This window comes from Lepidochelys olivacea, assembly GCF_965140295.1.
Source record: "Lepidochelys olivacea isolate rLepOli2 genome assembly, chromosome: 4".
NCBI classification, from domain to species: domain Eukaryota; kingdom Metazoa; phylum Chordata; order Testudines; family Cheloniidae; genus Lepidochelys; species Lepidochelys olivacea.
The window spans coordinates 50,941,088-50,956,690 of NC_140414.1; the positions used below are offsets into that span (position 1 = coordinate 50,941,088).

At 41.4% G+C, this 15,603-nt stretch overlaps 1 protein-coding gene across 2 annotated transcripts in view; it reads left to right on the forward strand.

The window, feature by feature from the left end:
* The window catches only part of JADE1 (jade family PHD finger 1), a 59,134-nt gene extending 43,531 nt beyond the window's left edge, over positions 1-15,603 (forward strand). For both annotated transcript variants that reach the window (XM_084625816.1, XM_084625817.1), the window contains 5 exons: positions 322-489; positions 1,666-1,782; positions 5,610-6,134; positions 11,325-11,442; positions 13,675-15,603. In XM_084625816.1, the coding sequence (XP_084481942.1) occupies positions 322-489; positions 1,666-1,782; positions 5,610-6,134; positions 11,325-11,442; positions 13,675-14,573 (1,827 nt within the window). In that variant the 3' untranslated portion in view covers positions 14,574-15,603. The remainder of the gene's footprint in view (positions 1-321; positions 490-1,665; positions 1,783-5,609; positions 6,135-11,324; positions 11,443-13,674) is intronic.

Genomic DNA, 15,603 nt, shown 5'->3' on the forward strand with positions numbered 1-15,603 from the left:
ATATATTCTTCTTCACTTCCTGTCCTAAACTGTTGTGGAGTGATGGTTTGCATTGTTAAACAGCTGGAGTTAGCTCCCTTTCAGTGGTGGGAAAAGTATCTGTGTGTAATGTGTATATGGAGTTGCTACATTTGTAAAAGCACCTTGCCATCCTTCAGAACAAAATTGGCTACATAAATGTAAGCTAATATTATTATATAGCATGCAGTCCCATAAAGGGCTTTGAGGTTAGCAAAAGGCTAAATGTAAATCAGTTAATACTAACAGGAACATGCTGTTGTTGTTTCCTTTTCTTCCCCTCCTTTATAAACATGAGTACAGGCATGTTACGGAATTTTAAAGGTGCCAGAAGGCAGCTGGCTATGCCGGACCTGTGCGCTTGGTGTTCAGCCAAAGTGTTTATTGTGTCCCAAGAAAGGTGGAGCTATGAAGCCTACTCGTAGTGGGACGAAGTGGGTCCATGTGAGCTGTGCTCTGTGGATTCCAGAGGTAGGTGTCAATCCAACTGATGTACCTGTGTTCAGATTCAGAGCAATCTTGGCAAAGGACAAATCTGCTCATAACAACATACAATCTGAAGTCTGTTGCTATAATGAATGTAACATCCGTGCAGCATTTGTTGTTAGGGAGTAGAAAAAAATAAAAGATAAAAACAGGGAAACATTAATTTTCAATTAAACATAGAGGACATAGAGTCTGGCAGGATAATACATGATCTATAAGAAAAAGGTAATTACATTAGCTCAGTGAACTACAATACAAATGGCTCATAGGCCTAAAAAAAGGACAACTGCTGGGAAAACTAATTTAGTAAGAGCACAAAGTAAGCAGTGTTTGTATTTGTAGATGGAAACTCAGAACCGAACCTGGGTAAGCAAGTATTTGGATTAACAGTGGTAATTCTTGAAAGTTCTGGCATTCAGAATATTCATCCTTTAAAATCACTTAAATTGATGCAGTTTGCATCAAAGCTGTTCCATTTTTATTGGGGAAGAAGTGGTTTTGAAACTGGATTTTTCTCTCTTTGTAAACTGAAAAACCTGGTACATATTAATTTGGCATGTTACCAAGCAATGAAACAGATTCATAATGGAGAGTTGTGCTTTTATTTTTGCCTGGGGTGGGACCTACAAAGGGACTTAAGCATTGCAATGATATTATGTGCCTAGAAACTTCTGGAACAACACTGTGATCCACAAAGCCTGACCATAGGTACCTAGTCTCCCTGTACAATGAATGGGGATCCACAGAAGCTAACATGCTAGGTGGGGAGACACCTAAGCTAGCTAGTGGGAGATGCTGATCAGAGGAGTGTATGCTAAGCATGCTTACTGGATTGCGCCCTACATGCAAATGCCTGTCTTCCCCTGGTTTGTGGATCATTCTGCGGCTTTGGCGTGAGATAGGCATCCAGACGCCTAAAGCAAGACAGTGCTGCGCATGCTAAGAGACAGAAATACAGGTGCCTAGGGAACTCTTACCCTGAAAAACTTGGGTGCTGAGTGAGTTTAGGTGCTGCATGGTTCAGTGGCAGTTCTGTGGATTGCAGTGGAGCCAAAGCTGGGACTTAGGTGCCTAAGTCTGGGGTTTAGGCACCTAAATATTTTCATGGTTCCCACCCCTTCTGCTTATCTTTCACTGTATATTTTTCACTCTGATGCTTAGGTGAGTATTGGCAGCCCAGAAAAGATGGAGCCCATAACCAAGGTCTCTCACATTCCCAGCAGTAGATGGGCATTAGTGTGCAGCCTTTGCAATGAGAAGATTGGGGCATCCATACAGGTAATAAACTAACATGAGTGTGTTTGTTATAGATGTAAATGTGCATTCTATAGAACCCCTGATTCCCTGCCCAGTTTGCACAGAAAAACATCTCAGTAGAGTTTTAATAGCAGGTAATGTAGGGAGGTTATAGTTTAAGGATTCCTAACTTTTACAAATGTACTTAGGTGTGTTTATGAGAACACCGAAATATAAATAATGAAATTTGAATGAACATACTTGTTCAATGAACAAAATACATTTTGTGGTGCATTCTCCTTGCTTTTTAAGTAGCACTTGTTCTTTTGCTCGTTAATTTGTAAAAGTGTGTAATTTTCTGTGGCCAAAATATTTAAACTTGGATGCCAAAAACTGTGTGCTAAAATCTACCTGCACGTATGTTCAAGGTGATTGTCAAGTTAGATTCCCAATTCCCCTTGAAAATCTTCCCTCTGATGAGCAGCTTGATTTTCAGAGATGGTGAAGACTTGCAGCCAACACTGAAGTCAATTGGAATGAGAATGCTCAGCACCCTTCATGATAAGGCTGTGAATCAGGTGACTAAATATGGATTTAGGCACCTAACTTTAGATAGCGCCCAACTGTAAAGATTTTGGCCTATGGGTCTACCAGGAATTAAAGTGAATTGGTAATGTCTGCGGTTGTGGGTAAGAAAGGAGTTATACTATCATAGTCTTTTTTTATTTGATAAATAATCAGGTGTTCTCATTTGTTGGTCTTTTTAGTTCAGTTATGAGAATCTCTGCCATTGAGCTCCAGAGTACGCAGGAAAGGAACAGTTTGCATGCTTAGAATCTGCTACAAAGGAGCACAAATGAGCCTCAAGCAGAGGAAATACAAGGCCCTTCTTCAGCTGGTGATGAAAAGCCACAAATCTGGCAGATTTAGGGGTGGCTGGCTTTGCAGATATTTTGTATTCTCTAGAATCAAAGCTTCTGGCCCTGATTTTCCCATTGCCTTGCGCCTTACAGAATCGTTTACACATCTGTAAGGTAGCTGTAAAACACTAATATTTTGATGTTTATTCTCACTTAGCACAGGTGTAAATGACTGCACAAGGTGCAAGGCAATGGGAGAATCAGGCCCAGCGTGTTCAAGGAAATAACTATCTCCATGTACAGTAAAGAATTAATCTTTGGCTGTGTATCCAGCACTAAAGCAAGAACACCAATATCCTGCTTCCTATCACCAATTCACATTCTTGGCAAAATTCCAGTATGGGTCATATACTTCCTAATGAATTTATCTCTAAAATTTCAATGGGATGCGGATTTTTCACTTATTGTAAAACGTTCTGTGGTATTGCAGTATGGTGTTAAACAGTATTGATCTCCCCCAGAGTTACCTGCATTTCAGAAGTGAGTGAAGAGGTTCCTTGTATACATTACATCAGCTTGTGAAATTTATAAAGCACTTTGGGATCCTTCAGGATACAAGACAGTATATAGATGTTATGTAAAGGGGTGTTAACTCTGATAGCAGTTTTACAATATGTAGAGATCTACAGTACATATTGCTTAGATCTGAATCTTAGTTCTATTGGTATCACTGTGAGAAAGACCACAGGTATGTTTGAATGCATTTTACAGCCTGTGGTGTCCTGCCTTTGCTGGGGAAAGTAAGGCTAGATGACCTAATTGTCGGCAGAGTTGTGCTATCTAATAAAAAAAACAAAGTATGTAGTAAAGCACTTGGAAGACGAAAAGTAGAGCTCCGAGTTCTGAGTTTAGATCACTGGATCGTGCCACTCTCTCCTGTGTTCCTCTGTCGCTGAGGCACTGATGGCGTTTTCTGGGAAAAGTTATAAAATAGCAGTTCAGCAGACATTCTAGTGAAACCGTTTAATCTGTTTGTCAGCAGCCTTGTTTGCTGTTCGCACTTCAGTTAAGGTCTGAAATAATACACATCTCAAGAAAAGAAAATTAATCTGTCCACTGCCTTTTAATAAATAAAACAGTCCTGTCCTCTGTCTCTTGGAAACTTAAATAATGGAGAGATCAAACTATTTTGTCCCCCAATACTTGTTTGAGGTAACTCTGTAGCAGTTTCATACTGAATACAGATTTTTTTTGTTGTGGTTTCTTTACATTCTTGCTCTGAAAACCTCTGTCTTCTGGAATAACAGAATGGGATAATACGTATGCTGTACAGCTGCCACAGTAGAAAGTTACACATTTAAAAAAATCATTTGGAGAAATACTCTTGGTTCCAGTTTTCTGTGACATCACCAAAGAGTATTAGTGGGGCTTTGTGATACAAGAAACATGAATGCGAGAGTATTCTCATGGCCTATAAATACTTTAAATTTGTGTTGTGAAACTTTTAGATAGCAGGAAAAAAACAGAATTTACGAAGTGTGTAATAAAAAAGGTAATAATCAACTGAATGACTGGAGGGAGAAGAGGCAGTTGCTCCAGATATGTTTTATATTATGAGATGTTCACACTAATTTAAAAAGCGAGCTGCTTGATGTGTGCATAGGGATGGGCAGAAAGCAGCTGCTGCAAGCTGGGAAAAGCAAGACTGCATTTTCTTCCCAGTTCAAATTTCCTTCAGATGAGACAAGCTTTCCTCTCCACTCAACAGAACTTTACTTTTGATACAAGCAAATTATTAAGAGCTCCTAGTACCATGGAACTTGCTGCAAAAAGCACTTCTTTTGTGTTGTTTAATATCCAGCTGTGCTGCTGTTGCCCTGTTTGTCCACAAAGCATTTATTTGGAGGAGGCGAAAGGGCAAAAGAGGGTTTCACCATTTTTCATATCCTTTCCAAGTATTGATTTTATTAAAGAATATTTATCTGAAACCTTTGCAGTTTAAACTCTGTAGTATACATTTAGCTGACATCTGGCTGCTGAGTCAACCTGAGCTGGAAAACCCAGAGGAGACAGATACTTGGCTTTGTTACAAATCACTGTATAAATATCCTGCCGCAGTGCATTTCTCTTTAAGGTTATATCACTTGGGTTAAGTATAGTTTAGTCCTGTCAGAGTTTGTCTGTGACAGGCCTTTCCACTTCTATTTCTCTATGTTGGGAACAAGGGTCCAAGTCAAGGGGGGATTTTAAAAAAAATTATTTTTCTATTTATGGCTGGTTATGGCTATTAAACACTTTGCAAAAGAAAGTTAGCTACAGATAAAATCAAGTGCTAAAGCAGTTTAGCTCCATAATGGCTAGATGGGAGATAGGGGAGAGCTTGGGAGATGACAAAAGAAGCAAATTGTAGTTTTTTCTCATGTGAAGTAGAAGAGCACTAAGTGACTGAAGTAGTGAATGTCACTGATTTAATACGTGACATTCTAAATTGATGATAAAAGAAAAAGAATCCCACCGGGCCCTTGCTTTTTAAGTAGCACTTGTTCATTTGTTCGTTAGTTTGCAAAAGTGGCCAGTTCCAGGTGCTGTGAGAGATGTTAATTAAAGTATCCGACTGGCTGGGAGCCACAGGGTATTTCTTCTCTGGAGTGCTGACACACCCAAAGGGGATCGTTTTGCCTGTCATGATATTGCGTTAAGTGACTAGCTCCAGTGGTACCATGAGAAACCACCTCTTGTGGAGTTGCTCATATTGAATCGTATGATAAGCCCAGGGGAAGTTCATCACTCATGTCTGTGAGACCGCTACGTTGTTGCTTGAACTGACAGCATTAAATTGCAAACCTAGTAGTGAGAAAGTACTTGGCTTAGATGCAAAACCCAGTACTGTGGTGTGTTGTACCGCAGTTGTGCTGGTGTAAGCATTGATCTCAAAGGAGCCGTGGCTGCGTAGGTATTTTGTGCATAGTATGTGACTTTTTATTTAAAACATGTTTATTTTTTCTGCAGTGCTCGGTGAAAAACTGCCGAACAGCTTTTCATGTCACATGCGCATTTGACCGTGGCTTGGAGATGAAGACCATCCTGGCGGAGAACGATGAGGTCAAGTTCAAGTCTTACTGCCCCAAGCACAGCTCCACCAAGAAACTGGATGATGAAAACCTCAGTGAAAACACCAGCCATGAGAATGGGACACAGGACAGCTCCCCTTGTGCCCATATAGAGTCCTTTCACAGCCTTGATCAAAACCAGGAGGAGGCCCACAGGGTCAGTGTCCGCAAGCAAAAGCTCCAGCAGCTGGAGGATGAGTTCTACACATTTGTCAATGTCTTGGAAGTGGCCAAGGCCCTGCGGCTGCCTGAAGAGCTGATGGAGTTCCTGTACCAGTACTGGAAGCTTAAGAGGAAAGGCAATTTCAACAAGCCCTTGATAACCCCAAAGAAAGACGAAGAGGACAATCTGGCCAAGCGGGAGCAGGATGTTTTGTTCAGGAGACTGCAGCTCTTCACGCACCTCCGGCAGGATTTGGAGAGGGTAAACCAATGCAAGCTTATGCTTGTGGGGAGAAGCTGTTGTGTTTGGGTAGCTGAGTTCACAACCTAAATCAGTGATAATATATTCCCTTGATTTTTGCCAATGGATGTGGGCAACCAAATTTTGTTCCAACCCAGTGCTCTGAAGATTGCATTGAATTTGTATAGAGCACAACAAGTTGCAGCTATCATCTTTTGAATAGAGCATGTCAGCCCGCAGAGGTGACAGGTCCTGGCAGTTAGTGCCCAGTCTCAATCTGAACAGTGTCGGATATGTTAGACTAGATGACCCTTGTGGTCCCTTCTAATCCTAAGATTATATGTCTGCAGTGTAGCTGGGAGTGAGCCTCACAGCACAAGTAGATAGACTCACATTAGCTCAGCTTTAGCTAGCATGCTAAAAAACAGCATGGATGTTGTGGCTTGGGTGGCAGCTCAGGCTTTCAAGCCCACCTGACTCTCTGGGTCTAAGCTCGGGTGGCTAGCTCGAGTCTCCACTAGTGCCACAACATCCACACTGCTCTGTTTAGTAGACTACCTTACAAGTCGATCTACCTGGGCTGGGAGACTTGCTCCCAGCTGCTGTGTAGGTGTACGCTTTGTGGACTTCACTTCAGTATTGGTGACATCGTGGGCTGTACTGCAGCCACTTCTGGGTAATATATTTTCACTATCACAAGCAGTTAGCTTGTGATACTTTCTCCTGGTGGTACCTGCTGCTGATGCACATTTTTCAAACAAATGAAAAACCAAATCAGTCTTTCCTTGTGTCTTTGATGTGGAGCTGGCTTGTTTTTACTTTGCTAACAGAACAGTGTGAGGTCAGCATTTCACCAGAAATATGTACATAGTATTTTGAGTAGACAGTGGTATACCATTGGGTTGGGTTTTGAATGTTAAAAAGTGTAATGGAATGGTATCAGCTTGGTCTTTTACCTTAGTACATCTGCCTTAACAAGGATGTGAAATTGAACTTTTGCTCTCAGATTAACTGGCAAAGAGAGAGATATTTTTTTTTAAAAAACCAGAAGGGACCATTACCGGCCATACAATCTGACCCAGCAGATCCTTTACCAGGTCCAAAAAGCTTGTGGTTGAACTAGAGCATACATTTTAGAAAGACATCCAGTCTTGATTTAAAGAGTTCAGGTGATGGAATCTACCCTAACCATTCATAAAACTGTTCCAAGGCTAATTACTCTTATTAGTAAACATTTATACCTTATTTCAGTTTGAATTTTTGTAGCTTCAATTTCAAGTCAGTGTCTCTTATGCATTTTGTAGTATCAGAAATCTTCTGTCTCCATAGGCACTTACAGGTGTTCAAGTCTCCTCTTAACCTTCTCGTTGAAGAGCTAAATAAGTTGAACTCCTTAAGTCTGTGTGTTCTCCAGCCGTCACAAGTTATTCTTGTGTAATATTCTGCACCTGCTCCAATTTTACAACATTCTTTTAAAAGTCTGGACACATTATTCCAGCAATGGTCACGCAAGTAATAACGCCTCTCTCCTCCAACTTGACATTTCTGTTTATATATCCAAAGGTTACATTAGCCCTTTTAACCACAGCTTGGATTGGTAGCTCATGTTCAGTTGATTATCTTCTAGTCTGACTCCGAAGTCCTTTTCAGAATTGGCACTTTCAAGGATACAGTCTCTCATCGTGTACATGTGACCTATGTTCTTTGTTCTTAGATGTGTGACCTTGCTTGTTTGCACCCAGCTTACCAAGCAATCTAGCTCTGCATAGGTGACTTGTCTTCATCATTATTTACAACTCTGCCAGTCTCTCTGTCACCTGCAAATGGGGCTCAATACAGGGGTAACTGGATGAAATTTCGTGGCCTTTGTTGTATGGGAGGGCAAACTAGATCTAATAATGATCCTTTCTGGTCTTAAAATCTATTAACATGATTTTAAATTTTCTTGGAGATCATTGGTAAGTATGATTAGCATTAGGCTGAGAACCTATCCCTGTAGAATCCAACTAGAAACAACTACTCATGGATGATTCCCCATTAACAATTATGTTTTGAGATCGGTTAGCCAGTTTTTAATTTATTTAACATGCCATATTGAGTTTGTACAGTGTTAACCTTTTAGTCAGCATGTCATGCTGTTGCGAGTCAAAAGCCTCAGAGAAATCCATATATACTTCATCCACTAAATTTGTAATCTCAGAGAAGTTTTGAGTTTCACAGGAAGATAACTCAACGGTGATGCTAGGGCATATAGCTCTGCAGCCTGCTGGGACCTGACTACAAGTGTTGGGCCCAGCTTGGGTGGGATAGGAAAATAACCAGCCCCTCTTGGGCGCAGGTTGTGTTGATTTGCCTCACATCTACCTTCCTGTGGCAGTAGCATACCTGCTTCTGCTGGCTACAACCATCTCTTTGTTCTGTGTGCACTGTGGGCCTCTTGTTTTGCAGCCCACATAGAGCAGCAGGGGGTGGTGGACAGCTGGCACAGGGCATGCAGCTGCTACCATGCCAACCTCATGACAGGAAGCAGAGAGCCAATTCCACAGTTTGGTGACGATGGCGCAGACTCAGGTTTGGGGTCATGGCTTAAAAATTAGGCCAGGTCCTAATGCGGAGTTTCTCTCTTGTGATATTTTTGTGTGACTGTCCCAATCAGCAACAAAATCAAGAAAAAATCCTCTACCACAGAAATCAGAAAAAGATTTATATTTTAGAAAACATTCTTCAAATATGTGTCTGTGTGGATCCCACTGTAGGCACTCATGCATGCGTGATCAAATTTTCTTTTGACTAGCAGTGTCTGTCAATGCAGTGCGTGCCACCTCATGCTCTCACAGCCTCCCTCAGATCTCTTTTACTGTCCACAGCAGTGAGATTGAACCTAGCAAGTGTCCAACCCACTAGTACTTAGCTAGGACTAAACTTCTGCAAAACCTTCTGCAAACCATCAGAACCACCTCTGATCTTCTGTTTTGACTAACATGAACTGACCACCAACTTTCTGGACTGAACTTCTCTGAGCAGACCCCTTTGTCCAGGGTTTCTCTAATGGCAGACTCAAAACCCAGGGGCTTCAAGTCCTGTCCATTCTGTGATAGACTATTCCCCCTGAAGGATGGATACAGTAGGCATGCCTTCTGTCTGGAGAAATCACACATTTCAAGCACATGACAGTATGTTTATCCCCTTCTCTGTGAGGACTCAAAAGTCATAAGTTGGAAGGCTGAAACTCCACCTTCTGTAACAGTCTATGGAAAATCTCATCAAACCCAAAGGAAAAAAGCTCCAGAATCTAATTAATGGACAAGCCAGCATCATCTGCTACCCCATCGAGTAGACAAACAATGTCTAAGACCACTGTGAAGAATACAGTGCCAAGGAAAAACCTGGCACTGACATTGGCACCAAAACTGACCTGCTTTAATATGGAAGCTGGTACTACCATCTCAGAAGTTGAGCACTGAAAGGGAATGCTCTGAGCACTCAGGCAGAAGCTCAAGAAGAAGCTTAGGACAAACAGCAAACTCTTCAGTGACAGTCTTTGAAGTCCTCACAGCATCAAGGATGAAGGGAACGAACAGACTGTGATGCAAAAGATTTTGCCAGCACTAACATTGACCCCGAACTTGAGGGGTGAAGCTCAGGCAGAACCAGGTCCATGCTGAGATATACACAGCACCAACACAGACTCTGATACGAAAGCACCGTTACATGCTGGTGTTCCCCCTACAGGAAGTCTACTTCTCTTCATCACTGGAGCATACATTCTCCCTGTCACTGAGCAGAGAACTTTCTTCCCCTCTAAGGTCTGCAGTTGATACTGCTGAGACACCTATGGGCTAATCCTACAGGCCTCAGCTCATCCAGACTCCCTTTCAAAGATTTCCTTTTGAACCACTGTCTGAGTGCTCAGTATGCTACCTTACTATCAGTCAGTCCTGTGGCCATTATATCAGCATAGAGAGTCAGTGAATTCCAAACTCTTGTGCTTTGGCCATCTTATACTTCCTTTCAAAGGGACAAAGTGGTGATGAAACCACACCTCAGTTTCATCCCTCAGGTGATCTTGGATTTATTCAGATGGAATTCCAACACCTTACCAATTGTCTTCTCAAAACTGCACTCAACAATGAGAAAAGCAACGAGATGTCTCCAAAGCCTTGCTGTTAGCTCAACAAGACAAAGCCTTTCAGATTGTCTCCCCATCTCATTGTGGCAATATCTGGCTCAAGCCATCTCATCACAGAGACTCACTAAGTGGATCACACAGTGCATTTCCACCTGCTGTCAGATGGCTGGTTAACGTCTCTCTCCGAAAGTCTGTTCCAATCTCAGATCTGTTAGGCAGCTATGTAGAGTGACCTACTGTCTTGTAAAACATTGCACTTGACATGGCAGCCAAATCAGTTGCCAAGATCAGGAGAGCAGTACTACAGTCTCTGTTTGATTAAGGGAAATGAGGGAGAGTCATGGGCAACCCCATTCTATGTTCTTGCATGGACAAACACACAAGGAAGTACAGAGCGTATGCACAGCTCTGATGGACACTGCTAGTGGGGAAAAAAATCCACTCTCACATGCATGAAGTACATGTGCTCTTATAGTGGGATCCACACTGACCATAACATCTTGAAGAATCAGTTACTGTAGGGTAAGTGACTGTTCTATACAGAGCCTAGTGAACAATTAATAATTTGGTCTCACTTCCAGTTCTTTCAACAGTCATGCTATGTCTGTCGTACAGTGGCATACATAGGAGCCCTACTGCATGTATTAATTGACCCAAATGAGACTAAAATGGAAGGTTCATGAAGGACACTCTTACAACAACCCAAATTTTGACCCTATACGCTATTAAACATAACTAAAAAGGTGTGTGTGTGTATATATATATATATGTTTAAAAATATGTATGTATGTATCCAATAGCAGAGAGATGTGGGTATGGTCCTCAAAGATCCCTCCTTATTTCTCCTTTTACTTCCACCTCCAACTTCAAGGACCTCATGTTGTGGCTACCTTCTCTCTATGCAGCCACGGTTCAGTGATTCTCTGAGCATCAGATATGGTAGAGGAGGATACTTAGGAGTGATACATTTGCTCCTTAGCTAACAAGCTGTAGAGGCAGAGACAAACTGTATTCTGTACCAGCCTGGTACAGTTTATAGTTTTACTATCATTAAGCTCAGTGACATTATTTGCATTTTCTAGGTTCGGAATCTGACTTACATGGTGACCCGAAGGGAGAAGATTAAGAGATCTATTTGCAAAGTCCAGGAACAGATATTCAATCTCTACACAAAACTTATGGATCAAGAAAGAGTTTCAGGTATGTTTCACAGACTTCATTATCACATCCAAGCAGAGGAACAAAATGGTTTGGTTAAGGTCTACTTACTGTTTTGAAGCTCACCCTTATATTCTTGTTTAGTTCACTTTGCACCGGGAAGTTGGAGGAAAAACCCCCTAATGAACCAAGGGCCAGTATATTCTAAATTTTCAGCTACAACATATTAAGGACAGTCACATGAGAAGCCATAGAAATAGATAAGTAAGTGGGCCTGAATTAACTAGCTATCCCTATGGAACTGAGTGTCCCAAGGAATTGGAAATGGGATGAAGAGACTTCTGTTTTAGCTCACTGCTTCAAAACCTTCCTAAATTGCTATAACCAATTTTTTTTCCACTATTGGTAGTTGTTAGTGGGCAGGGACTGTCACCTATTATGTGTTTGTTTAGCACCCAGCACAATGGGGCCCAACCTGGTTGTGGCGTTTAGGAGCTGCTGCCTTATAAACATTTAATAGTAATAATAGCTGTTTGGTGAGCTCAGTTTCATAGTGGATGGGTGTCCACAGAGCTGACATGCATCTAGGCACCTTATCAGAAAGGCCCAGCACTGAATGGACATGAAGAAAGAACTCCCCTTGTTCCTAGAGGTTTTCTTTTCAGGTCGTGGTAGCAGCCCATCAGCTTGGGTGTGTGCAGAACCTTTATGCTGTTATAGTTCATGCTGAAATCACACTTCTCTGAAAATGTTGGACCGATTATAGCAACAAATAAGATCTAAGATCACTGTAACTTGGATCTATCTATGTTTATGTCTGTTTGTTTTCTTCGTACTTTTGACAGCACTTTCCGTGCAGTCAGCTTCACTTCCCCCCCCCACTCTATTTGTAGGTTTAGTATTTTCTCATGTTGTTTATATTAGTCTCAAACAACAGGGGAGAGCAAACATTTTTAAGAACAAAAGGAAAGTGTGTGGATAAAACCACAGATTTTGGCAATATGGACCCAGCAGCAGGTGTAGTCAGTTTTTTGTTTTTTTTTTAAAATGGATTAAACTTCAGGTTGACAGAGTCCCTTTAAATAGGTTATAAAGAAAAATGAGTTGTTGGTAAAAATCACCTCTTTAACAGATTTTCATTTGATTTAATGTTGGTTTTCCTTGGCTAGTATGGATTATTTTCTGCATTTCCAAGTTTAGATTAAGAAAAGACAATGATAGCTCTGCTTGTCATGGTGTTTTCTGCATGTATTTGTATTCATTCTTCAACCAAAAAAAGTTGCATAAGTAAGAGAAAAATCACATCCCTGTCCATTTGCCTGTCAAATGTTTCATTTTCTATCCTTCCCGGATTAAACCCTTTCGAAAACACCATCAAGATGAACTCATCTTTTGGACCCCATCTGGAAGCATTGTGAACCTATTAAAATCAATTGGAAATGGAAAGGTCTACATTTCAGCACATGCTGTTTAAGACCAAGCATGTTGCTGTGATCTGTCAAACGAAAGGCACGTTTCTACTACTCCAGAAGTGACTCAGCGATACTCAGTTCAGTTTTTGACTAACAGTCCTTCTGAATGAGTCTGCGAGACAGTGGGTTTAAAGGCATGAATTCTGATGCGGCAGCAAACTGATGTTAAAAAATCATTCCCACCCATTTACTGCTCACTGAAAATAGTTGCTTCTCCAGCAGGAAAATGCTACATTGAAAAGGTTAACTAGATTATCATTAAGGATTTAATAATTAGTCAGCTGCACAATCAGCTAGTCAAATCATGCATGATGACATATGTGGTAGTTTGTCTATTTAAGTGAAGATGCTTTTTTCCAAAGAGTTTAATCAAGATTGGGTGTTTGTCTAGAAGTTGTGTTCTAATGCAAACACAGCTATTGGACTTGAAACAGTAATACAGGGAAGTCCTAGGGCCTGTGTTATGCAGGAGATCAGACTAGACAAACACAGTGGCCCCTTCTGGCCTTAAAATCTGAGCTACATGTTAGCTATAGTATCTGTAGTGCTATGGAAATTGCATCTAAATATAATTAGAGCTCCAGTAAGTAGGAGAGTTACTGAAGGCTGATCACTGTCAGATGTTGGACATTATGAAAACCATTAAATGCTGGTCATGCGCCAGCATAATTAAAAACAAGTTGGAGGCAGGAAAGAAAAAATTAAGAGAGGAATTTTAGGAGGTAAAAAGCAGCAGTTGTTATATCGGGAAAGTGATTTGCTTTGGCTGAACTGTGAAGTAATTTCTCTGTGTTGCTTTTAGGTGTGCCTTCCTCCTCCTCAGTAGAAAACGTGGTATTGTTCAACAGTCCACCTTTGGGTCCTGATGCTCCCAAGATAGAGGATTTGAAGTGGCATTCTGCTTTCTTCAGGAAGCAAATGGGCACTTCTCTGACACACACACTGAAAAAATCACACAAGAGAGACAGAGTAAGGAACAGCTCTGGGAGTGACAGCAAATCCCTGCTCAAGCAGCCCAGCCGAAGGGAAGGTGTTGCAACTCCAGGTACCTTTTTAAATTTTGAAAAGGCCTTTGCAGAAGCACGCATTGTATCAGCACAACAGAGAAATGGGATAGTTATGACAGACCACAGGAAAAGAAGAGACAATCATTCCCCTTATGAGGTAATCAAGGCAGAACTGAAGGAAAAGCCTTCCAAGCACAGCCACAAGCCACTGACATCCACAGAAGTGTCTCAGAGGCAATCAGAAAACAAAAGGTCTGTGAACCATCCAGGTGGTAGGTCAGCACCTGGCACACGGAGGGATATAGTGCCTAAGTGCAATGGGTCTCTCATAAAAATAAACTGTAACCGGCCTGTAGTTAAAGTGCCTACTACACCCACAAGCCCAGTGAAAAACTGGGGCGGATTCCGAATTCCAAAGAAGGGGGAGAGACAACACCAGGGAGAGATCCAGGAGGAGACCTGCCACCAAAACTCTAACTATCCATACTTGGGCATGGGCAGAGTTTTGCCTAAGGACAGGGCAAAGAGCAAACTAAAGACAGACAGGGAAAATGATGGGTATGCTCCAGATGCTGAAATGAGTGACTCAGAAACTGAGGTGGCTGAGAAAAAATGCAGACAGCAAAGGCTTAGTCCAAACAGCACTATCAACAGGAGGACAGATATTATTAGGAGAAGTATCCTCGCTTCCTGACTGGACAGTAAGACATCTTCAGCACCATGGTCAATAGAGGCACTGCCTACAAACCCACTCTGCATTATTTATTGGTGTGAGGAGGGGAGGATGGGGTTTTAGACATGGCTACAGATTGACAAAGAGATAAACAAGCTGTATAAACATGTTTACGTGCACTTAAGACTACGATTTTGGCCCCTGTCCCTGAGTCCTTATAATCTGTTTCTGTGAGAAGTTTGAATCTTTTTATTTGCAACTTTCTTGAGGAAACATGACAACATCACTATTAAAATGGAATCTTTGGCGGAACACTAAAAGAATTCATTAAACACGGGGGGGGGGAAGGGGAGGTTGCATCTGTCTCTCTTTAGCAAAACAGCACTGACAAGCATTTTTCCTCTCCCCAAAAGCACAAGCTGTTAAATTAACTAGTGTATACTATATCAAATCTGGTTAGTTAACCATCCAGCATTTCTAAACCCGTTACAAATGCTCACTTTCCTTGGACTGTGGCAGGTCTTTAAGGTCTGCAAAATGTTTTTGGTGTATTAGAGTTCAGTATACATGGCAGCTCTAAATCTTCCGTAACTCCAGAGAGTTTACATGTAAATACATACAACAGGTAGTCAGTTTTAACCACAATTATGGGAGAAAAATGAAGGGGACAGGTTTGAGCTGCAGCTGCCTAGTGATACAACAGTAACAACATGAAAAGACCCAGTCTGAGCACAGAGCCATACTCTTAAGTTCTTCAATTCTGGGGAAGGAATACATTTAGAAGATAGTTTGTCCAGTTCTGAGAAAGGGACAAATTTATGGCTTACTGCATTCTATGGAACAATCCACAGAGCAGCTTTACCATTATCCAGTCACCTGCCCTCCAGGAATACGATGATAATTCAAGTGGGCATGACTAACTTGAAGGCACTAGTCAGCAGGATTTCCCAACGCCAGCCACTTATGCACTAATGGTATGTACTGGGACATCCAAGCATCTGACACTAAAGCGTTACTTTAAAAAAAAAAAAAAAAAAGACAAATATATATT